This window comes from Ixodes scapularis, unplaced genomic scaffold (assembly GCF_016920785.2).
Source record: "Ixodes scapularis isolate PalLabHiFi unplaced genomic scaffold, ASM1692078v2 PGA_scaffold4__175_contigs__length_147842914, whole genome shotgun sequence".
NCBI lineage: Eukaryota > Metazoa > Arthropoda > Arachnida > Ixodida > Ixodidae > Ixodes > Ixodes scapularis.
Window position 1 is genome coordinate 91,970,822 of NW_024609879.1, and position 24,736 is coordinate 91,995,557.

The window sequence follows — 24,736 nt, forward strand, 5'->3', positions numbered from 1 at the left end:
ATGGATGTGTGCGTCTAATAGCAAGGAGCGCTTTAAAGCACTTGTCAGTAAATGTTGAAACTACATCATTGAATCACTGGAAAGTTCAAATGAAAATCACATTATGCCAAATGTACCGCATCATTTGTCAATTGCACAGGGGACTTGGTTACTTTTTGCATCAATTACTGGTCAATCTTCCGTTCTTGAGGCAGAAAATATTAAAGAGAACCACACTCACAAAGGCTGACAAACACACAGTTACCATCCTGCCCACTCCGCACCTCGTTGTAACCGCTGGTAGTAGCACGCTGTACGATGGTAACCGCACGACCGAACGGCGTCCATTTGCACATGCAATCCATGGCCCCATCGCGTTCTTGTGCATGCACAGATGTTTGTCGAATCTTAGCCGAACTTCCCTTCAAAAAAAAAGTTTGGCATGTGTCGAATTTTGCTGAATTCGAAGTTTGGCAGATTCGGTCCATCACTAATTACAGGGTCGGCTGGACTTCGGGGGGGAAGAGGGTGAAGCCCCATGAGCGTTCTCCCTGGCTACACCACCGATAGAAGCTAAATGACCAGCTGGCCATGGCTTTTTTTTCTTCCTTTTCTTGAAACCTTCCTTATCTCTCAAACAAGATTTAAAAAAAAAAAAGCTTTATACTGTTGTCTTGTTGTTTTCTGCCCTTCCTGTCAGAGGATCTACCTCGCTTACACCTGGAAAGTTTTGGGAAAGCTTTTAAAAATGACACTGGTGCCATCAGCGTCATGAAAGGAAGCCAACCTTGGTGATGTCGTAGAGGGCTGGTGCAGTGGAGTCGGAAGACCTGGAAGTGGCCATGAGTCGAAATGACCTTGGGAGAGACCTTGAGACCGGCGCCTCTTGCTTCACCGCTGCCGTTCGACTCAGAGGGGTTTTGTTGGCGCTCGAGCTCAGTTCTGTCAGGTGCATTGCCTGTGCAGCACAGCATTCATATTAAAATATTGCAGCATAGATATGGGCACTTCCCAGCATTACGGAAAAGCATCACGCAAACAATCTGTACATACTTACGCACAAAATCAATGCAACGTCATGGTGTCTCGTGGTTACATCCGTAACCACAAGACACCATGTGACCCCATCACACGACCATGTCATATGAGGTGACATCCCTCCACACGGTTACGTCGCACAACCATATCATGCATCGTCTCTCCACATGGTCATGTGCCCACCATCGCCTACTGTCAGTCACCGATATTTATCGACTTAGAAACGTGTTTCATGCATAATGATATGATCCGGTAGGACCAAGGTAATTTTTTAGTGTCTTCTGTCGAGGACACTACAGTTCGTTGCAAGTTATGAACAGCAGGACAAGCCTCTCACACAAAACTCACTGCTTGCCATGATTGACAGTTTCTTCCTCTCCACTAGCCTCCTCTACAGCGTTCATTCTGCTAAGGCAGAAAGAGTGAAAGGGCCTTGTAGGAAGAGCGTGTCCCACCACTTTTAGCCTGCAATAGACTATAAGAGAGACAGCTTGCCAGGGGCAGCTGCTGGTGAATGCGGGTACGTTTACCGGCAGGATCGGTGGCACAGGGCGGTGGCACAGCACAGAACGGCGTCTGGCGAGACCTTCCCGTAAGCAACCCAGCGGCGGTCGAGCTCACCTGCAGGGTCTGCATGGCAGAGCAGATCTGCTTGTCGGTGACTTCCTCGTAGAAGGTGAGGGCCTGGCCGTAGGTGCGTGACCCGTCCTCCCTGGTGACGATGAATGGGTGGAAGAAGGGCTGCCGTGGGTGCTTCTGGGTTCGGAAGCACAGGCCGTGGGGCAGGCACAACTGCGAGGAGAGACGGTTACGATTCAACAACGTCTCCGTCAAGAGCCATCCACGCAGGACAAGACTTCATTTGCGCTTGACAAAACAGCTGTGCCCGATTTTTAAAAATCAATTTGGCGCGCACATATTATTTTAGCGAGGACATCAACTGTGCTGCAGGTTGAAAAATACAGCAACCTTTTTGTGATGTTTAATAGGAGTGAACCCCTTCAATTAGGGGGTGGCTTGTGCCATCTAGCCAGTGTTTTTAATGTCAACAGCTAAGCTTTACCTTATAAACCAAACATTAAAGCTAAGGCTTTTAATAACAATACAGCTAAAAGTTACGATCCGTGCGACAGAAGGGGCTCTTCGCAACTGAGTGCATGCACTTTCCACCCAACAGACTGACAGGGAAAGAATAAGGTAACTGTTCCGTCGACGTATGCCACCATTCAACTTACATGTTAAAGTATCAGTGGCCACATGCTGTAGGCTTTGTTTACTACGGTGACTTAGAATGGTGCCGCTTAAATTCCCTGTATCCCCTTATGATCTTTCACCCAGAAATTACTACAAAGACTTATTTCCTCTTCATCCAGCCATCATGAAGAGGGAAAGGGGAAATCGATTCAGCTGCTTATCAACTTATATCTTGATAAAATGTACCTATAAACATTTTTCACCAAGGTTAACAGAGAAGAGAACTTCAAAGCAACAGAGCCTTTGGACAAACATTTTGGGAAAAAGCTCTCCTTCTAATTCCTCCCCAAAATTTTTGAAGAGGTAGATTTCTGATTTTTTTATCCTGTTTGTGAGAAGGCATAAAATGGAAATTATGTAGACAACATGCAACTTTCTGTGTTTTTTTCTCATATCACATTGTTTTCTCATTATTAATAGTTCTCCAATGTGTTCATAAAAGCTTGAACAAGTAACAAATACTGGTTATCTGAAATTTCTTTTACTCAACCGTGCAGAACACTGAAAAGGTTCTGCTGGTTACATGTGCTCTGTTCCAAAGTTTTAAATTCATTCACCCTCTAGTTCTCCCTGATGGTTAATGATAATAAAAAGTACTGTTACAGACCAGTCATTTCATGCATCACGATGAGCAGCGATCGCATATTCCGACCTGCGCGCATCAAATAATTGTGCTCACCAGCTGGACTTTGTGTGTAACCTATACCATATTTGCTGTGCACTCCAAAGAAGGAGCAAGTTTTGCATACAGTTTGTATTCTGTGCAATGTAATTCTCACAAGATTTTATTGCCAAAACAAAAAGACAATCCACACTAAATCTGAAAGATGGGCAGTTTGATTAAAGTATGAATAGATGAGCACACGCAAGTATCTCAATTCTCTGCTGAAATTATGAATGTGCGGCAACAAGCCAGACATTTATTAAAGCTTTTATAATGAAAACAAGCACAAAGCAAAGAACAGCATGATGCTCAGCCTATTTCAAGACCAGAACTGTCTATTAAAGAGATTAGTACATAAACACAGTGACAGCTAAATTTTTGAAGTTGGTTCACAGCAATGGAATGTTTGCAGTGAACTCTCGCTCCCCCTCTAAATTTATGTCAATGCAAATTGACAGCCCAGAACACACTCATTGCACCAGAGCACTTCAGTGCTGACCTAGAGTTCATGTGCAATTGGTACGCCTGGGCAACGTTGTTGATGACTTGGCGTTGTCAACGAGCCTCGTCTTATCTAAGGGGAGTTTGGTTTCGGAGTCCGGTCGCTCAAACGCAAACAAGGCAGGGATGATACACTCTGTGCGTGCTTTTCCGTGGGTGGCCTGGGGTATAGTTCCATAGTGTCGCAAAAACAAAGCTAGACAATTATATAACATAAAAAGCAGGTGGGATACCCCACAAGTATTGCTGGCTTGAACATTCAATGGCATACAAAGGTATGGCATTATATCACAATGGTCTTAAATTTACCTTGAAACCAATTTCATTCCTCATTTTCAGTGTTCAGTGTAAAAATGTTGCACTAGGTGAGCTAGTTACGTGAAACCTTTCTTTGAAGAGAACTGGGCAATAATATTTTCTTTATATAAAATTTTATATTTATTTTCATTGCCACAACATGCACTTGTATAAGTGCCCGCACTATTTTCCTAAAATTTTCACATTTGTACATTACCCATTTAGCACCCTACCAGACCCTTCTGCCTAAATAAATGGCACGAGTTTGTTCTCTTATCTCCTTAAGTGTCTGTGGCAACCAGGTTCCTGATATCGATTACAAGCTTTTAGTGAAAAGTTGTCATCAAAGTAAGATGTCAATGATAATTTAGCTTTGTTCTGGGCACTTTGTACACAAAAGTGTATACATAAAACGACTGTGCAAGTTTCAACCTAATTCAAATAGATACGTACACACAAACAAAATACATGTGGCTATGACTCTGATTGAAGAGAGTTAGTAAATAACTTTTTTAAATCAAGGCAGACAACATACTGAACACTTTTCATACCACTGGCTGCATTTTTATTTCTTTGTGGCCATTGTTTTGAATTATGGCCTTGATTCGACGAAGGGTCCCTTTCCCATACACACATTCGGTATTTCTCAGCAGGCTGCGAAACAACCTTACTATCCCATCTGTATAAAGGCTTGTATAGTGGCCCACCTATTCAGTATTAATGGTCCCACAACAGCATAGCATAGAGGGAACCTGGCTGACAACAACTCTCGAAATACACAGTGGTACTTCAAAGTATGGTGCAATGTTTATTTACACTACACCCAATGTCGTGAAAAGACTGTAAATGTGCAGGCGAGCTGGTGGTAGCTAATCATGTCGTCTAACACCTGAAACCGCGGTGCAGAAAAGAAAAAAAGCTTTTAGTCTAGCGAACAGACACAGAAGGGAACGTCGGTTCTTTTGACTGACTAACAGTTGACGATTATGATCACAATAAATGTTCTGTTTGCAAATACTCTCTTCACATGTCTAGGCAGTTCTAAATTTTTATTTCTGTCGACAGTCTCGTTGCAACTACCGTATCAATATAAAAGTTGGGCAGTGCACACATTGAAGTAAAACAGTATTTTAAATTAGAACAGTGTTTGATCATATTGTAGCGGTGCTGCTAAGGTGCGTGCCAGAAACCACGAAAGATGGTGACGGTGCACGTGAAGATTGCACGTGACACACTTCTAATCTTGTCTAATTTAAATATGGACGTCCTTTTGTAAATCAAAAACGTAACAATATTGTCGAAGTGCCTCGACATGTTTATAGTTGCAGAAAGACCTACTCCGGTTTTTCTGCACACTACTAAACTCCAAATCAACCATCACAATAGTAGTATCAAGCTTGAACTAGCAAGTAAACGCAATTATGTGAATGGACGGATAGTACGAAGGGTGGGAGGGACAGATCAAATTGGTTTCGAAGCAATTTTTGGAGCAGAAAAATCTCCATTTTGGAGCAGTTTAGGAGCAGAAAAGCTGCCTCTCGAGGAAACTTGAAAACAGAAAAATCTTCTTTTTTTTTTTTTTTTTTAGCACTAAGGATTAAAAAGAAATCTGTATTTTGGAGCACCTTAGGTGTAACTGTGACGCCATTTTAAGAAAGCATCTCAGTCAGTTATACCATGAGCTACAATTGGGTCTACTACGGTTGATCAACGCCATTTCATTGAAACACAATTTCGAGAACAGGCACGTTTTATCGAAGCTCAATTTAGAGAATGGAGCCTCAGTTTAGAGAAATGCCAATTATCAGAAAGGGGACACTGTTTTAAAAAACGCTCCCCTTCTCCGTGGGTGTATCACTGGGGCATGTGCTAACCCAGCCGGCCAACCAATGGGTTGGCCGGCCGGCCCCCTCCCCCTTTCTTGTTTAAGCTGCTTTGCAACGAAAGACTGCAGCGGCTCATTACAAAAATGGTCACCCACTTGTACATGCCACTTTGCAGTAGCCACATTTGCTAAAAGGAGGCTCGTACCATTTTCTCTAAACTGGGTTTCTCTATAAAGGGATTTTGTAAACTGGGATTGGTAAAACGGCATTTGCTAAAAGGAACTTCTCTAAACAGCATACCACCAGTTGCAATTCAAGCAAACTAGGTTTGTACTACAAGTGTTGAAAAGCATTGAAAAGAACTTTACAGTGAAATGCATTAAATTGGACACAGCCATATATTTTAATTTAGGAACAAATCTTGATTAAAAATGAAGGGGCACGAATCGAGAACATTAATGCTATATGCTACGTTGCATCATACATACATTGCAGCATGTATGATCCATTGGATGAATGGATAAACAGATAGATACGGCTGAACAAAAGGAATCGGACGGCGGCTTGCGTCACGTGGCAATGGAATAGCGATGGTTGTCAACCGAGCTTTCACTTTTCACTAAATCCAGCGTTACCGTGACCTTTGGTGCAGCGTGGTGCAATTTTGGTCGATTTCACGCTGTTTGGCGCGCGGGAAATTGTGATGTATCAAAATGGCGCAATTGGCACGACCGTCCCACCCTTGACACTAGTGGCTATGGCCTTTGTATTGGGTGGTAGCCTGCACCCCAGTACGCTGTTTGGGCACAACTCGTGAGACGGCGACAGCTACGACCCCAGTGAGCCAATCAAGAGCGTTGGAACGAGGCATGTGGCCATGTACCGTCGATGCATACTCCTCCCGTGGAGAGCTGTCCCATGCTTCGCTCCATTGCTCTAACTGTCTAACAGGGCTGCAGCATCAGCCTTTTCTGAAGTCACGCTGAAACTGAGTATCGCTTACAATTTTCAAACCCTGTCTATATATTGCCTTAATTCTTTCTGTACCACGGGGAAAAGTGGTGATTTTTGAAGAATGGACAAAACATTTTTTTTTTTTTAAAGAACTACTCAGCATATGGCTGATTATGACACAATAAAAAGTAGCCAATGAGCTCTTTAGAAAAAGAGTTTATACTAAAGTCTAAAAAAAGTTTGTCAACTGAACTGAACTAGGAATTTGTGCAAAAATTAAAACAAAAAGTGTAAACATTTGCAGCTGCATTAAATCATGTGATTTTCAAAAATCCTAAACGTACAAAGTGTGTCCAGTACACACAATGTCGGCAAGTATGCCTTTCATGGCGTAATGCCATTCAGAAATGCCGTTGCAAGCGAGGGGGCATGAACTCCAGAAAAAATTGTTGTTTTGTTTTTGCACGAAACCTTGCTTTGTCCTAGCACTGCTCCAACTTCTCCTTTGTTAATGTTTTTATGACTTGCCAATAAAATGTGTGCCTCAGCTCAGGACAGTCTAGAAAGCCGAAAGGAGACACTCCAATGAGCATCTGTCGACATTCTGCACCTCGGAAATGAAACGTTGCAGTAGCAGCTCAAATCGAACAATCAAACAATACCCACAGTCCTCGTTGCCGCCGTCATCCAACGAAACAAGCAGCAAAAACAGTTAAATTGTGCAATTCAGGCCATCTTTATAGCCGTCCCCAATGTCCTTAGTAGCATACTTAGTCCTGTGTATGTCCTTAGGATGTCCCAACGTTCGAGGGATGTCCTGTAGACATTCATAGGACATTTGTGCTGCTTGGGAATTCAGCAAGATGCCTTGTTTGACAAGTGTCACCTTCATGCAGAGATTTATATTTGATAGCTCATCAGCTTGGAAGAAAGCGCAGACAAAATTTAAAAACCAAAGCTGTGGTTCTTCGGTCATCCACAAGATGGCACGATGTGTTCCTGCGTGTCCAATCAGAATTTTAGCGGAGTGTGGAAGCCGCCGATCACAGGTGATTGATGACCGGTAAGCATATCACCCAAAAAGAGTTAACTCACCTTTTCAAATAAGGCGGTATTTACATAAAAAAGAAATCAGACGAGTGATGAACGGCGAGCGGAACTCCCCCCTCAGCTTTGGTGTTCGCGCGGACGAGGTTTCCGTGGGAGGTATGTGGGCGTTAGCGGTTTAATGTAGTGTTTTTCACTCATGACACCACTGCAGATGAATTTTCAGGCTTCGGCTTTTGGCACCGAGGCTTTTAGCAACAAAATATTGTCAAAACCAAACTGCATCGCCACCAAACCAGAACTGTTTCTCACAGCGACCGGACCTCTCACAGCGACCGGATGCTTCGTCACATGCTGCACGCTTCGGAGAGAAATCACCGAGATTTTTCCCTCGAATGAATTCTGCTTGAACTGCCTAACCCATCAATGTTGTGAATAATTTCTGTGTAATTTGCACATAGTCAATGTGCACCTAGCCGAAGAACTCACCATGCCAATGGCAGTTGGGTCGAACGGATTCCATGGCACATTTTCGGGAAAGTGGGCCAAGGTCTTGCCTTTGTATGATCGGTCCAACGGGGTGAAATGCAGGTGGTCGCCTGAAACGGGCCGACACGGCAAAGTTCATGAATAAGAATTCACACCTAGAACCGATGCGCGTGAACAGTACACGCGAGAAAATCTTGTAATCAATGTGCCACACGACTACAGAGCAACCCACTTATAACGATATGATGAGAAAACTCGAACTTTCAATTGTTATGACCGACTATCGCTGTATCTGGACTGGAAACTGATCATTTCCAGTCTAGAAACTGATCGTTATAAGCAATACATCGTTATATGCGGTATCGATATAACTGGGTTGCACTGTAATTGAATTAACATACAATACGTGAAATTTTCCGCCTTCTGAAAGACATTTATGAGTGGTAAAGAAATAAAAATGAGTACACTTATTCGAAAGGAGAAAAAAGTAAATGCGAGTTTGACGTGCGGGGCATATCAATGCAAACAAAAATAAACAAAGGAAAAAGAAAAAAAGAAGGTCGACCACTGTACACTTGAGCACGCGAGGAATTCCAGACGTTTTGACAGGCGTTTGAACTTCCTCGGGGATTGTGGGCATGTGCAACTGCTACAGCAATCAGTCGGGTTGACAAGCAACGAGCTCTCGGGTGTCAACGCGCTATTGTATAACCTTCAGCTTTTGCGTTTACTGTCTCACTGCGCGTTTTCCATCGGAATTAAAGAAAAGAAAACAGAAAAAAAAAAAAATGGCAAGAGTTTTTCTGTTTCTTTTTTTCTAAAGTTATTAACCGACTCGAAAGAAACAAAAGAAAATAAAAGCGGGATATTCGGGTTTGCGCTCACCTCGTTGGACACTTCCGACGCGAGCCAGATGCGATCGTTCAAAGATTCATCCTAAAACGAAACAGTGCGTGCACCAAAGCACTCGCACAATGGATCGCAATGCGCGTACGCTCGATAGCATCGTGCAGTCTGCCACAGCGCTCGCGAGCGTGCTGCAGGGCTAACACCGGTGCAAACACTTTCCTTTCGTCGAACGACGAAGGGAATCGGTAAAGTTCGAGGGGGGGCTAAACGAAACCGATCTCATTTCCTGCTGTTCCCAATTTCTCCCGACGTAAGAGTACGGTACGGCGGGCGAGCTCTTACCCGACAGTGCGTCCGGTTCCAAGCCGGAGTCGAGGTCCAGACCGCAGATCGCGAAGTAATCCACGAGCCTCTTCTCCGACGCGAACACGGAACCCAGGGAAGTCATCTTTCGGGGGCACAACTTGACATTGTTCGTCACCGCTTCAGTGCAGCCTCACCTCCGCGGCGCCATCTTTATCGGGGCTTTTAAACGGCCGCGTGCGCATGCGCGGAGGGTGCTCCAAAACACAAACAGGAAAACGAAACGAAGCGAGAGCGTGCGAGACAGGAAACAGAATCAAATATAAAAAACGCAGAAGCAAGATGGCGGCGCACAAAGTTTTCGCGTCAGCTGATTCGCTTCGGCGGATGTTCTGCGCTGGTTCCAGTCCGTTTCTGCGAGTTTGTAAACAAGCTTACTGCCCACTTGAGGTGAAGAGAACTCTGTTTCTGAGGGTATGTGGTATTCCGAGTTTGTTGCTTTGGATTTTGCGAGCCGTCGGCGCGCGCGGCTCTCCTGACTTCGGCCGGCTTTCCTGTGCTTTCCGCAGGAAACGGGGTAACGTAACGGGAAATTTGAATTGGAGTCAGGATTAGACCGAATTCGACGCAGTCACGATCTCTTGTTTTCAGTTTCACTGTTCGTATGAAAGATGCGCTTCTGTGAAGGGTGCGAGCGTCACTCGAGAACCACGTATCATATCAACAGGATAAGGGATAACACCTACAGTAGAAGAACGTTCTTATTACTTTTTTTTCTTCTTTATGATATCATGTTTGAAACATTCGCAGCTGTGGTAATGACGCACTCGAAAATGCGTCTGGAAAATGCCAGCTCAGCTACGTATGTCGTTCCACCCCGTTTTGCGTTATCTGCGACGATAGAAAAGAGCACATGTGTATACTTGGACTTGATAGTGGACTTCGACGTCCGTCCGGTCATTTTCGGAGTACGTGCGGATTCCGGTTTGTCATTATGACAGTGACCGTCGACTTTACCTACCTAAACTTTATTTTTGCCTCCCAGGCGTGACTTTCCGGAGGTGTGAAAATCAATTACCGTAATATCCGAGAGATAGCCCACCGAAAATCAAGAGCAAATCACGTGAAAATATAGAGAACCAAGCTTGTTTAGGTGGCAAAGGGCAATGAAGTAAAGATGACTACTTCCCGGTCAGCAATTTCACTTATATCTAGCCATTGCTAACTAGCCACATTTACGCCAATGCCATTATTGATTCCAACACTGCTATTACCAGGAGTGAGCTATCTTTCGATGTTGAAAAGAATATTATGCAAATCAAGCCAAAGATAGGGCTGGGCGATCTTTCAGGGATGGGGCATCTCGGGATTTTGCGGTAAATGTTTTAGAGCTACCAAGTTTTGGAACCCGCCCATAGTGGGAGGCTTTACCAAGATTGAACTGGACTGACACCACGTGAGCATTGTGCAGCATCCTGTGAGTCCTCTAGCTAGATTCGGTGCAAATGTTTTTTTTTGTTTTTTTTTCAGAAAAGACAAAGCAGTTTTTTGTTGTTGTTTTTTGTTCTTAGAACAAACTGTTGTTTGCTGGATGAAAGACTGCTAACAGGCATGCGTGCTGGCTCTCGACTGAAAGATTAAACCTGTTCAAACACTGACTGCTTTGAATGGTTCACTCCTGTGGAGTTCTATGCATTTCTGGAGAGTCTTCGAAAGCTTCGAAACGGCAGGTTTTAAAGCATTGGGTATGAATGGCACCGGTTTTCGAGTGTAGGTGCAAACAGCACATCAGTCAGCTGTTTAATTAGGAAAGGACCATGGTCAGTTGCAGGTGAACCCATTAGACCACTCCAGCACGCACTCATTTTCCGCCTGGCTTTGGTGGCACATCCGACAGCATGTTGCGAAAGGCAGAAAATTTGCGCTCGTGGCGGTGCATCTACAGCTTCCCTAACCTGTCATCTTCTATTGGTAAATTTTTCAAGTCCGTGTCATATGTCGTCCGACAACATATTGAGAGGCCCAAGTAGCTCCAAACCAATTCCAACATGGTTGCACCCATAATAAAATGTGGTAAATCCAGCGAAGTTAAATGTCAATATAGTACTCCTATCTCTGGCAAGGGCCGTAAAATACAGATTTGGTGTTAGGCAGATGAAAGCACACAGCAGGCCCTCTACTGTTTTGATAGTTCAAGTCAAATTCACGTCTTCTGAAAGTGAGGCCAATAATTAGATTTCCATTATTTTGATGGTGAATCTCGAAATAACACTGTTATTGCATCTATTAAAGGTGATGTCACGGACGTCAAAATAATATCTGCAGTTATGTTGGCAGAGGACTTCAAAATAGTCACAATTGCCTTCGTTTATCACAGACTGTTCTGCTTTAAATTGCTAAAACTTACTACTATGACATTTTTTTTCTCTTCTGTCTATAGAGGTGTTATTCGACGGGAGATCAAGAATTAAAGAAGGCACAAAGTGCACCGGCTTTCGACGGCAAACCAACAATTTTTTCGAAGATACTCGACAAAAGTATTCCTGCCGACATCATCTATGAGGATGACAAGGTGGTTATAATCTCACTCATTCCTACACAAGATTGCCTTCAAGTATCTATGAATGCCTTACATTTTTTTATTACACATCTACCACATAAAAATAATTTCAGATTATTACTCCAGTTTTTTTGTTTTTTTTTACCTAGAAAATTCAGGTTTTTGCAGCTTCTCGGAGTTTCACTGCTATCAGTATTGTATGCCTTTACAGATAAAATGTGCCGTAATGATTTTTCCTGGCTTTTGCAGTGCCTTGCATTTCGTGATGTGAACCCTCAGGCCAAGGTTCATTTCTTAGTTATCCCCAGGAAGCATATTCCCATGCTTGATCATGCGGGCACTGAGGACACTGAGGTGACTTCTCTATTTGTGATTTTTCTCCATACTAACTTCTGGTCCAGTTTGTGATAGGAAATGATTATTGGTGAATGTCTAAAAAGCGGTAATATATAGTAAGGGTGCAGGCGAACTGGTGAATGTTAACCATGTTGAATAACCTGAGACTTCTGCCCCAGTCTCAGGTTATTCAACATGGTCTAAAAAGCATGTGTTGGCACTATGAGAATCTAATTTGCAATAATATGAAGTACAAATTTGTATCAGCGAGCTTGAGGAAAGCTTCCTTTGACATTGCTGCTTCACTTTTAAAATATTTTGTTCCAATTTATGGGATGCCTTGAAATGTTCGTTGAGTGAGAGTAAGTTTGGAGATCTTGGAGTACTTCAGCATCTTCAGCAATGCCTCTGGCCATCTTCAACAGACTGAATGGTGCAACCAGAAGAAGAAAAAAGAAACTGTGTTTATCTAGGGCTTGAAGTCTTGCTCATTGCACAAATGCTCTAAGTGTCTGCACCTGAGCTGAATTATCAGAGACTTTATAGATATTGATTGGCACTTGGGTGTACACGTCATGGGGTCTACCATAAAGACCACAAGCTCCTTCCTGCTTTTTGCTCAGCTTGTGCTTATGTATGAATTCAGTGATTGTGCCCGCTTGACAGTTGGGCTGACACACGAAGCGTAATGTGAGCACGAACAAGCTTCCGTAGGCTGAAAGCCAAACTCCGAAGTAGCTCAGGGCATATTAATTATGAATTGAAATAAAGGTCTACACCTCTGATATCCCTGCAGATTGAGAGAAAGTATGTCTACCTTCTGGGCATCCACAAACATTGCACTAACAAAGATTGAGATTTCACAAACAGGTTCAGCATTGTCTGGCACCTTGTAGATGCTCTACATGTTCCAAACGATCTCTAACCCTTGTTTCTTTCCTACATGTAGACTAGTTTTGTGCTGACTTGCTCAATATATGCTTGGTGTGCTGTTTTTGTGTGCAAGACCTTCAGACACTACGAAAGTGTAATTAATAAACATTGATGTTGCAGCTCCTAGGCCACTTACTGCTAGTGTCTAAGAAAGTGGCTGCCCAAGAAAAACTTCAAGATGGGTATAGACTAGGTAAGCTTGACTTTAAAGGACACAGTAAACACTCCAAAAACAAGTAGTATGCTAAAAAAGATAAAACGATTATCTAAAAAAAAAAAAGAAACTGCAGAATATTATTTTTAACAATACAAACAAAATGTGCATGGTTTCAACCTATAAGGCAAAGCTTAGGGTTGAACAAACATTTTATGGGGAACTAAACTTAACGATCTAAGGCATGTGAGCCTGACATTGCTAATTCGTTAATTCGAAGTTAATTCGAAAAATGCTTACCGTTTAGCGGGTATCTACTCAACTGAATTCTCGCTTAAAAGTTTAATATATCCCGATACCAAAGCAGCAAATACTATGGAAATAATTAAATATAATATTATTACTGCCATTCTTATCATAAAACCAGTTTTTGGGACATGTATTTGCTGCTTTGGTATCGGGATATATTAAACTTTTAAGCGAGAATTCAGTTGAGTAGATACCCGCTAAACGGTAAGCATTTTTCGAATTAACTTCTTTTTTCCGGCCGTTTTTCCTTTGATTGAAAGAAAAGGAGAACGAAGTGTTCTTACTTTGACTGACGAAGAGCCTACCAGGCCCGAAACGTTTCAAGATCACTTTTTTGGCAACCTCCTCGACCAACTCCTTAAAGGGCAATATATTTCTGTGAACATATTTCTCTCGAGTGCCGTCTTTTATTCTCAGGTGCTGTTCTATATATATATATATATATATATAAACGAATATATGCAGATGAATGAACTGTACTTAATCCAATGAATCAAAGAATCCAAGTTTTCAGGAACCCGCCGAAAGCCAAAAGGCGGAGCCAGGAAAAAAAAAGAAAAAAAAATGTGAACGAAGAGGGGGAAGGTGATTATTGAATTTATTGCATTAAAGTTAGGGAAAGAAAAAGATAGAGCTGGCGAAAAATTGGGCCAGGAGCGGGGATTGAACCCGCAACATTCGCCTTTCCCCCTGTTCCGTAACTTTAATGCAATAAATTCAATAATCACCTTCCCCCCTCTTCGTTCACAATATTACTTCGCAAATTTTACAAAAAAAAAAAAAAAAATGCACCATCTGTGGGCAACGCTGCACAAAGTCGTAGCGCGATAGGTTAAGAAACCGAATTTTCCGGTCGATTTGAAGAGCCTGGCGTCTCCTTGTTTCACCCTGTATATATATATTAGCTCACTTATGAGGTAGCCCAATATTGAAAATAAAGCAAATTGGAGGACGTTTATTTCCTCTGTCCTATACCAGCCTCTTTGTCGTCTGCACACTGGTTTACGAGCTCGCTCCCGGGTAGCTTGCTGAACGCAGAAACGCTAAGAACTAATAGCCGAGGCTGGCGATGGGCAAGATAATTGCGGTAATTAATATTTTTAACGAAACATGAACAATTATCTTCTGGGAGCAAGCCAGGGGTTTCCGCAGGATTCTAATCAAGGGGGGGAGGGGGGGGGGGGGGGGGGGGTGTCCCAATGGATTGGGAAAAGGGGTGGGGGGAGGGGAGGGGGGAGGGGCGATCCGAGGAGAGGCTAGATAAAATATAAAACTGTTTCTTTTTTAGTCCACTAGCTAAATTACAGACGTCTATTAACCAAATGCTCATACCCGTAATGTATGTTTCCCTTCTCTGTATATACACCTGAGAGGTGGTGTTTTCTAGGGTGCCTACATGTTTCCGCTCCGCTTTAGGGTGGCGCCAACTTCTTGTTACCCTTTCCCAGATCCTCTCCCACCGCCATTTTGACCCACTTCTTATTTGGCTAAACGTACACAACGTTGAGTTTTCGTAGTTTCGACACACCGGCAACACTGTGAGGCCACTTCCGTTTCCGTTCATAAGAGGAGTCGGACGAGTCGGAGGCTCAGCGGGATGGTGGTCGTCGTGGCTGTCGCTCTCTTTATTCGGGTGTTTCATACTTTGAAGTTGCGAGCAGGAAGTATGAGTTGCGTTTATCGAAACGTGAGTCCCCTCGACAAAATGGAACGCAACAGACCGGCATCCCACGCCGAAACCTCGCCGTCGGAACGAGAGCGGTGGGCGCTCCCTAGCCCTAACGAGGATTACCGGAGTAGCGCGAGCGCACGACTGGCGAGTGTGACAAAATGGTCGACGAAACAGCGGAGGCTGCCATGGTAACGAGGTCGGCAACGCTGGTTTGTCGGCAACAGGTATCACAAACGTTGTCGCCACCCTAAACAGCGGAGCGGCGGAAACATGTAGGCACCCTAGTGTTTTCTACAAAGGGCAACTCCGCTTAATTTCAAAAATTTTGAGATAGTGGCCGATTTTGCTTTTTGAAGCACTCAAAAACAATCCCCAATCCTTTGTTTCGGGAAAAATAAAATATTTTTCGTGTAATTTTACTCTAGCCATGATCACAAACCGAAACCGAAACGGTGGCAAAGCCGGACAACATTGTATATTCGGCATCACTTTGTGCCTCCTGGATTAGCACCAGGCGTCGCTATTCTCCTCCCAGAAGATTATAGAAGATTAACCTGTCACTCAAAATTCTTACAAAAGCAGCTTCCCTCTCCTCCTTTTCAAGCCGCGCTCAGCGAGGCGATGGGCCTATCAGTAGTATCAATAGTCGAGTGTCGGGTCGGCCGAGCGCGTCACTCACGTCTCTCACGGCGCTGGCGCCACCCGTGCTCTCCCCGGGAAAGAAAACGAAATTGAAAAAAAAAAAAGAAAAAAAAAAAGAAGCTGTACATGCTTGATGACGTAACGGACGTGCCGGGAGAAGGAATTTGGAGGAAGCGGAAATGCAGCCAGGCAGTGTTGTCTGGCCCGCACGTCTCATCCAAAACCAGCGGATTCGTGCTTGTCAAACTTTGACAGCGATTTTAATGAACTTCTAGGCGGAATTCAGTCGTAATATTTGCCATGGGGGTTTTGTAGATGATGACAAAGAGAACTGTATAGTTTTGCACTACTGGAAAAGAAGCAGAGTTGCCCTTTAATCTGAAAAAAAAAAAAAAAAAAAAAATTCTTTTTTAGATTTAAGGGTGGTGTCCAGGGAAACTAGGAGGGGTCTCCAACCCCCCCAGGGGGGGGGTCTAGGGAAATTCCTGGAGCAAGCTCACAAACTAGGGTGCAGACGAGGAACGTCCGGCATAAGACATAGGAAATGCACAGTCGCCCGTTTTGCTTTATTTAATATTTTACCAGCTCTGACTTGAGCTTTGACAAAAATGCACGTACAGCTTCTCGCAAGACTATGTTTGCGTGCCCCATTTCAGGTATGTATGTTTGGAATTTGAATTTTGCGAGGCTTGCCAAATGTGGTAGTTCTTACGGACGCTCCCTGTGCTTATGGATAGGACGGAGCACTCTTTCTGCTACGTTTCGAAATCAGACGGCAGAAAGAATTGGAAGTGATTGATGTATGTCTCAAAAGTCAATGAGTTTCTGCAGTCAAAAACAAAACAAAAAATAGTATATAACTTTTATAGTTAACTGACATTTTAAGAAATGCGCAGTGCGGCGAGTCCTGGCAATCTAATGATGGCTGCGCAGCCAATGGAGTTTCAGCGTTAGCCGATAACAAAGAAGAACCCCACGTCGTGGAGAAAATTTGAATAAGCTACCACAAAATAAACTAAATTATCGGAATGATTCGGAGTTGGGTGCGCTTCTGAAACGTTGTCTGCGTCTGAAGGCATCAAGCCCGAAATATAAGCACGGTTCGGAATCGCCCGTGACCCACCGAACTCCCAGAGGTATATTTTTTTTAAGTGCCTGGGTACGACATGGGCGTTAAAAAAAAAAAAAAAAAAAAAAAAACTTTTACAGGAAAACAAAAAGCAATTTTTACTTTGCGAGAGTGGAGACTTATTTTGAGTTGAGAGCGATTCCGAAGCATAATCGATGAAATCAGTCTCGCAACGTAAAGATTGCGCTATATATATATATATATATATATTTTTTTTCTTTTTGGAATGGGCGGATTTTTTTTTCTTTTTCTTATAAATGCTTTATTTAGACGCTTAAAACAATTTTTTTTTCTTGTGGAAGGGGGGGGGGGGGGGGGGTGAAAGCGGTGTCTTGACAAATCCATATTGGTTAAACGCAGTATGTTGAATATATCGGCTCATAGTTGTGATATCAATCTATCTGCAGTGATCAACAACGGTAAAGATGGCTGCCAGTCCGTGTATCACCTGCATGTTCACGTCATTGGCGGGCGCCAAATGGGCTGGCCTCCCGGCTGAACCAACGGGCAGTCAGAAGTGTGTTTCCTTCGTGAGAAGTGAGGAAGTAATAAAAGAACTGTCTCTTTTATTATTTTTTATTTTCCACTGCATACTCGATGTCTCATTTCCCATCTTTCAACCTCGCGTATTGTGGGCATATCATGCATAAAACGTTAGAGCTTATCATAGAAAAAAGTACTAATCTGTGTGCCCGAAGATATATACAAGGTGTTTATCGAAACGCGGGCCAAATCGCTCGTACAAGAAGTACGCATCGCACAGAAAGAAAAGGTCCTGTGCGTCGAGAGAGTGAGGGAGAGGAGGAGAAGGTTGGGAACGATTAGTGAGTGGAGCTAAAGCTAGCAGCTCTCTCCATTGCATTCATCGAACGCGTTAGCACGCCGGCGTGCCGCGCGCGTGCGAATATTCGAAATTTTGAATAGTACAGTTTCGAATGATGCACTACGACTATTCGATATTCGCTTGCAGATAAGCCGCGGTACAGTATTCATGCTGCGGAGGGTAGCCCCGTTGAGTTCGCTTCTCCGCAGTGCACCGGTGCTCGGCAAGAAGCGCACTCAACGGGGCTAACCCGCCGCGATCACTTGGAAAAGTTTGGATATCACAATTGCGTGTTTGGGAGAAAATCACATTTTCAAAGCAGGACACTGCACGCAAACGCCTAGTGTATCTAAAAAAAAAAAATTTTTTTTCTTGATTATTAAAATTGCACGCAAATGCCTAATGTATCTAATTTTTTTTTGTGATTGTTACAATTGATTTTGCATTAAAATTTTCTAAACTAAACTGTGGCTGTTATGCATGCGTGTATGTTAGGCAGATGCCTGACAAGCTGCGTTTATCATTCGTGATTATTATTTTTTTTATTCGAGATTGAAGACAGAATATTTGCATATATCAAGATTTTTAAATCCAATCAAGTATAGATGGGCATATAGATAAGTTTAATCTTATGTCAAATCCGTCGTTTATTACTTGCCATCCCAAGGCATCGGACATTCTGAGGTCACTGACAATAAATATAGCTGGGTTAAAATTAGCTAATAAATGGACAAGGGAAGCTCGGGAAGGTGGAACAACCTTCGCATGTTTAGCTGGGTTTTCGTTTAAGCATGTTGCAACCGTAGTGCGAGGCTTAGGAAAAAGTATTCGATAATAGATTCGAAAATATTCGGCCAAAACCTCTACTTCTATTTCAACTCAAAACCCACTTTTCGTACATTACGAGTTGTGAGACGACGAGAGCGTTGGTCCTTCACAAGCGTCTCCGTCCCTTCGCCCGTTTTTCTCCTCGCCAGGCGATGACGCAAACGCGTACACATTTGCTACCGATCGGCGCAGGAGACATCCGCCATTTCATTGCAAATGCTCTCCATGCGTAGGCTATGGTCCATGGTACGAGTTGCTCCCTCTCTCAAATCTAGGCTCTCTACGCATCTTGGCGTCAACGCATAGAGATCATACATACTAACTCTAGAGGAAAAGGTCCGCCATTTTCCCATGCATTCTGGCTGCCGCAAGCGACGGAGCATGCAGGCAGAACCTCGGGGTCTTACATAGTTACCAACTGCCTTCGATTTCACAAATATATCATCAGAGCAGTTTCGTGAACTTCAACAATCCACGAACTTGCCGGTAAAAAGATATTCGCGTTCCTTTCGAAGCTTTCTTTTTGCCTAGCACGCAGATGTACGGCCTCCCGTCAACACTAAACTAAACCAGATAACCGGCTTCGGTTATCTGATTTAGTTTCGTATTTCCGGGCGCGGGTGGCCGCGCTCGGAAATACGAAACCGCGCAACTACTAGATTTTCGAGATTTCTACAGAAGGGAAGTTAATGCAGCGTAATGAGTATGTTGCTTTTTATAAACCTTAGAATAGCTCAGAATTTAGTTTGCAACGTTAAATTATCACTGTTTATATTGCTGAGTGTTTTCAGTCTTCGCGATTACCATTGCGACTGTCGTCCTTCAGCTGGCTACTTTGGTTTCTTTCTCTCGTGTTCTGTCGCTCTCTTTCGCGATCTTTCACTTGGGACCCAGGATGTCGGCGCGCGGGATTAGCCACTCTTCCTCACCCACCTTTACCCCCCCTGCGTCAACGGTCCTGCTACCCGTGGCCAAAGCGCGCAACTAACGCGAGCAGCCACGCGTGCATGACGGAAAAAGCCGTCATTGTAGAGGGCAAGCATGCACAAGTTACTCACTGAGTATTGGCCTCAAGATTAATTTGAGTAGAGTTGAAATCACTCAAATAGAAAGTAACTTAGTAAATTACTAACTACCCTAAAAAGTAGTGAATTACTTTTGAAGTTACTTTTATATGTTTTATGGTAGTAAGAAAGTATATAGGTTTTGATCTGTTAGCGAAATTCTGCTAGCCAAATATAAAGTAGCTTGTGTTTTTACAGATATGTTTTAATAGCTGCTTCTACTTCTGCGTGCCTAATTGTTTTGCACTTTTTTTTGTTTTTTGGTCAACGATGTGGTGCGGATGTATGATTTCTACGTTGAGGTTTAGCAGTGCTTTAACTTGATTTTGCAGATCGTTTTTGCTTGTTTACAGGATTGCGTGCAGTACATCTAACAAGTACTTGAAGTACAAAGTAAATGAGAAGTTATGTACTTTAAGTGAAGTAGTAAGTACACCTAGTGCCAGTCTTGGGCTGTAACTAATAACGCGTTATGGGTAACTAGTTACTTTTTCGGTTACTTTTACCTGTAACGCGTTACTCTTTAATACTGGTAACTTATAACTGTAACGCTTACTTTTTTATTGGGTAACTGTAACTGTATAGGCCGTTACAGTTACTTTTTTTTTTTTTTTTTTTACTATATAAATTAGAATCCACTGCCGCGGACATGATGAAATTGCCATCTTGAAGTATTTTTCTCACAACTCCTCCCTGAGAGAAAAAAAAAAAAAAAAGCGTGGCCACGACGATCGAGAATGGACGACGGACCCAGTCGGCACAGAACCGGGAGATAAAGGAAGCGGCGCCCGCGGTGGTAGGGGCGGCAAGCAATGTCTGTTTCACCGAATTTGACTCACCTTCTCTTGGGAGCGTCCGCGGGTGTCGGTCGTCGTGTGATAGGTCTCCGAGTATTCCGTCTAAGCTGGGTCTGCCACCCCCCCCCCCCCCCCCCCCCCATCGCCCACTCCCTCCCTTTGTCGGATATGTCCGTGTTGTTGCTTCTAAACCCAGCCGGTCGCCGTTTCCTCTTCCCTAATAGTTTTCAGGTTTTATTCATTCTCTTCGGAGCCATTCGAATAAACACGAAGGCATGTCGTTGAGAGCCTCAAGAAACACCCTAATGGAAGGACACTTCGTCATGGAAACTATGCAGTGCTCCAGCTGAAGAGATTTCCAGAAAAACACGTGTCTTAAGTGAGAGCAACGTCTGTTTTTGATGCGTGGATGCGGACTGGTCTTCCACAGTTGGCGTCTCGGACACAGACGCCGCCGTAATCGTCGTACACTCGTAGAGCACGGAAATAAGGCCTCACTCCTTGTACTTTATATTTCTTAGAAACTGTTTGACCTGCTATGCCTGCTTTCGAGTATATCCCACAAGGTAATTATGCGACCATCTGCGTCCTCATTCGTGTCGGAGTGAAAAATACACGAAAACGTCCACTGATGGCAGGCCGATGACAATTTTGAAAAGCAGTTGATTTTAAGTTATAACATTTGTTGCAAATAAGTTATGCGCATCAAAATGCTGAAACGGCGAAGGGCGCAGAAAAGAAACACCCTTCATGTTCAAATGTTTCTAATTTCTCAGTTTACCTTTCTTCTCACTATAGTGTAACAAATAAAATATTACTGTTTTGGTTTGTGATTTCTTACGCCCAAATTTAGCACTAGCTGTAACGAGAAAGTAACGGCGTTACTGTTTTTGCGGTAACTGTAACACATCACTTTCTGAAGCCGGTAACTGAGTTACTTTTTCTCACTAGGTAACTGTAACTGTAACACTGTTAATTTTTTCTGGTTACGTGCCCATGACTGCCTGGTGCAATGTACTTGAAGGAAAGTTCTATAGATAGAATGTACTTTCAACGTAAGTACAGGTACATTTTAACACAATATTTCATGGTGCCCTTTCAACTCCTATACAGTTTTTTTAACTGGTATGCATTGTATTAGGGGTAATCGGAGGTGCATCAGTTTTTTAAGGAAATGGTCGCAAATATTTGATGAAGAGTCGCCACAGAGTAGTTGTTTTGCTTTCGCTGACAAATTATTCAACAGCATCACCTTATAAGGCACTTATTTCTATCGGTCTTACAGCTGCCATTACTTTACTCAGCGAAATGGCCAGATGACGTCTCGAAAGACGATAGCGCATTCTCACATGATGATACGTCATCTTTGTTTTCAAATTTGGGGAATGTGCTTTTAAGTCGGGAGCTGAACTGTCCTCGAAAATACCATATTTTAGTAAAGTACATGTACATATTTAGAGAGCGCACTTCAAGTAAAGTACAAGTTTTCCAAACCTACTTGAAGTAGTACTTTAAGTACCATGTACTTATAGTACTTTCCAAAACTACTTGTTTATTTATTCCTTTTTTTTGTAAACATGGGGGAATTACTACTAAGATTTCTCGAATGCCCTTCGAATCTTGGAAGGCCTGCATATTTCGAGTTTTGGGAGGAAAGGCAACGCAAAGTGTTTACCTTTATACGTTGCCCTTTAGCACGCGATTCTTCAAGTACAGGACAAACCACGGGAGCACCAGGTGAGCTTTAGAGCGGGTGCAACATTTTGTTGCCTCCCCTGAGTGAGGATGCATGTGTACACTTCCTGGAGTGGGCGAGAGCTCCTACGTTGGGGGGAAGCAGGGACAAGCCCTTTCTTCAAATGCGTCGAGTCTCCTTCAGCTTTGGGACACAAAGAAACGCCAGTCTTCGGCGTTAATCCCGCAGTTACTCGGCCTCACTGGCGACATGTCTGTCCTCTCCCTGCGCCTCGTAGGAGGGTTGTTGCAGTGCGGGGCTCGTAAAAATTTTAGGTTTTCGACCCTCCAAACCACTCCCCACCTCTATCCTGCCTACGCCACATGCTTCCCCCTCTTTGCAAATATCAGCTGATCTTTCAAGATCTTGTATCTTTTTGTGCAGGGATGTTTGTTAACAAGCAAATCTAGCGCAAAAATTTGGAAAGTAATTTGTAATTTGAGTAGAAGTTACTCGGAAAAACTAATTAAAGGAGCTGTGCAACGATATTCAGTTGGAATGTTTTTCACTATACACGAGCTTACTGGCAGTAGTGGGAGTCAAGGATACTGGCACGCAACTCCGCTGGCCAAGAAACTCCTTTGTCGCGGTGTAATTTCAGGGACAAAAGCGATCATTTTCATTCAATCTCTCCTTTGCAAAATTTCATGACGTAACGTGGGGATCGAAGTACACCCGTATGACGATATTTGAATGCTGTTCATAGATTGGACCCGAGCATTGCGTGGGCCCTCGATTTGGGCTCGTGATAATTACTAGCTCGAGAAGCATTCGGGTAGTGGCCCGTGTCCAATCGCTGCAACGACGAAAATAGCCGAGGCATAACAATATCTGGAACTCAGCGCGTGTCCTGTGCTTTGCACACCCCAGCGCGTGGCTATGATCTACATTGGCGGCATATAATCGGCTCCAGATCACGTGGCCGCTTGTTCTGGCTGCGAGTTGAGGGGGTGAACGCTGCTCGTTTTTCTTCAATTATTTTCTGGGACTTCTATAGCGTGGGGTGAAAAAAGAACGCGTGTTTCATTGGTCATTAATGTCAGGGATCCGTTCTAAGCGGTATTTGCGCAAAGTACAAAAATTGTTGCATCGCCCCTTTAAAGTACTAATTACCGAAATAAAAATGCAATTGAAAGTTACCAAACTACTCAAGAAAATAGTTAAACTAGAGTAACTTGAGTAGTTGAACTACGTACATGTAAGCCTGGGAGAGGAGGTCCATCTCGAACCACAGGAATCGTTTGCAATTTAATAGCGGGCGCCTTACGCAGAGATTGTCTTCAACTTTTACCCAGCCTCTGTGGAGCAAAGGTTGACAGATTCCAATACATCAACCTCTTTTTGTGCGCGACGCGTACTTTTCGGAGGACCGATTCGGCCCGCGTTTTGTGGGACACCCTGCATAAAAATTACCAGCGAACTTTTCCTTCAGAGTCGTGTAATGCATCGAGTACAGTACATAGAGAACGATCTTCAAAAAAAGTTTGTTGGAAAACATTGAACAGTCGTTTTGGGGAGTGACGATCACGTACTGTTTATTAATATCCCCGGTAAATATAGCGGAAAAACTGACGTCAGCGATACCACCCTTTGACACTGCTGTCATCCGATACCATGATGTCAGGTGATGTCGATTCCTCGCTAAATTTAACTTCCCCACTACATTTTGCGAAAAAATGGACATGTTTTCAAGTCGCTGTACACAGTCACGTGATCCGATGCCACGGTGTCGTCGCAGTGTTACGTGCTACCATGGCATCACGTGACGTCAATTTCCCCGCCGAATTTAGCGAGGAAATTATGAAGCGGCATGATCTTTGTTCGCTCCGCGAAACGACTATTGCGTACCTTCTAAACAAATTTTAGCGGTCACTACCGCGTTCCAAGCATTACAGTAAAGACTACAGAGGACTTCAAAGATACTTTACTTTCTCTACTTTAAGTTTGACCGACAGGACAACGTAAACATTTTTATGAAGTAACGCATATACCTTTATTGATTTTAAAAGAAATGATTCAATGACCCTTTCAGATATATCGGTATGCAATAAAAGCGTTCCTGAGCACGGAGCGCTTCGTAGCACTTCAACAAGTCGCAGTGGCATTTCAAAAGGAACGACGACATTGGAGTTGAACTCGGGGCCCTTTCCGTTTATTGTGAATGGAGACGCGCGCCAGCCTTGAGGCCCGTTCCAAGGCGCTCGATCTCCGCAAACTTGCGCTCAAATTCTTCTCTGCTGCATTTCTGTAATTACAGATGGACGTGTTAAGCTAAAAGCCTTCGGACAAGGCTAGTTAGAACATTTGGAACCCATCTAATCTCTTTACTCCCTCCCCTCTCCCGCTCCGGGAAAAAACAAACAAAATGACAAATTTATTAAACGCAGGTATAAATCGAGCTTAGCTCAGAAGTGGTCAAAAAATCAAAATCAAAAGTCAAATTTCGGAGTTTTACGTGCGAAACCAACGACGGACATCTGGCACGCCCCAGCGGAGGACTGAGGATTAATGTCGACAACCGGGGGTCTTTTGACGTGCAACCGAACGCTCGGT

At 43.5% G+C, this 24,736-nt stretch overlaps 2 protein-coding genes across 2 annotated transcripts in view; one reads left to right on the forward strand and one right to left on the reverse strand.

Moving 5' to 3' along the window:
* The window catches only part of LOC115323501 (DENN domain-containing protein 5B), a 91,582-nt gene extending 81,979 nt beyond the window's left edge, over positions 1–9,603 (reverse strand). Inside the window, exons 1-4 of the mRNA XM_042293206.1 lie at positions 9,241–9,603; positions 8,050–8,159; positions 1,639–1,809; positions 767–937 (exon numbers count right to left, since the gene is read on the reverse strand). Of these exons, the coding sequence (XP_042149140.1) occupies positions 767–937; positions 1,639–1,809; positions 8,050–8,159; positions 9,241–9,346 (558 nt within the window). The 5' untranslated portion in view covers positions 9,347–9,603. The remainder of the gene's footprint in view (positions 1–766; positions 938–1,638; positions 1,810–8,049; positions 8,160–9,240) is intronic.
* LOC8036945 (uncharacterized HIT-like protein Synpcc7942_1390) lies at positions 9,510–17,527 on the forward strand. The gene is made up of 5 exons (XM_029983883.4): positions 9,510–9,675; positions 11,642–11,773; positions 12,011–12,115; positions 13,151–13,223; positions 17,344–17,527. The coding sequence occupies exons 1-5, from the start codon at positions 9,544–9,546 to the stop codon at positions 17,433–17,435; spliced, it is 534 nt and encodes a 177-aa protein (XP_029839743.2). The 5' UTR covers positions 9,510–9,543; the 3' UTR covers positions 17,436–17,527.
* Positions 17,528–24,736: the final 7,209 nt, after the last annotated feature.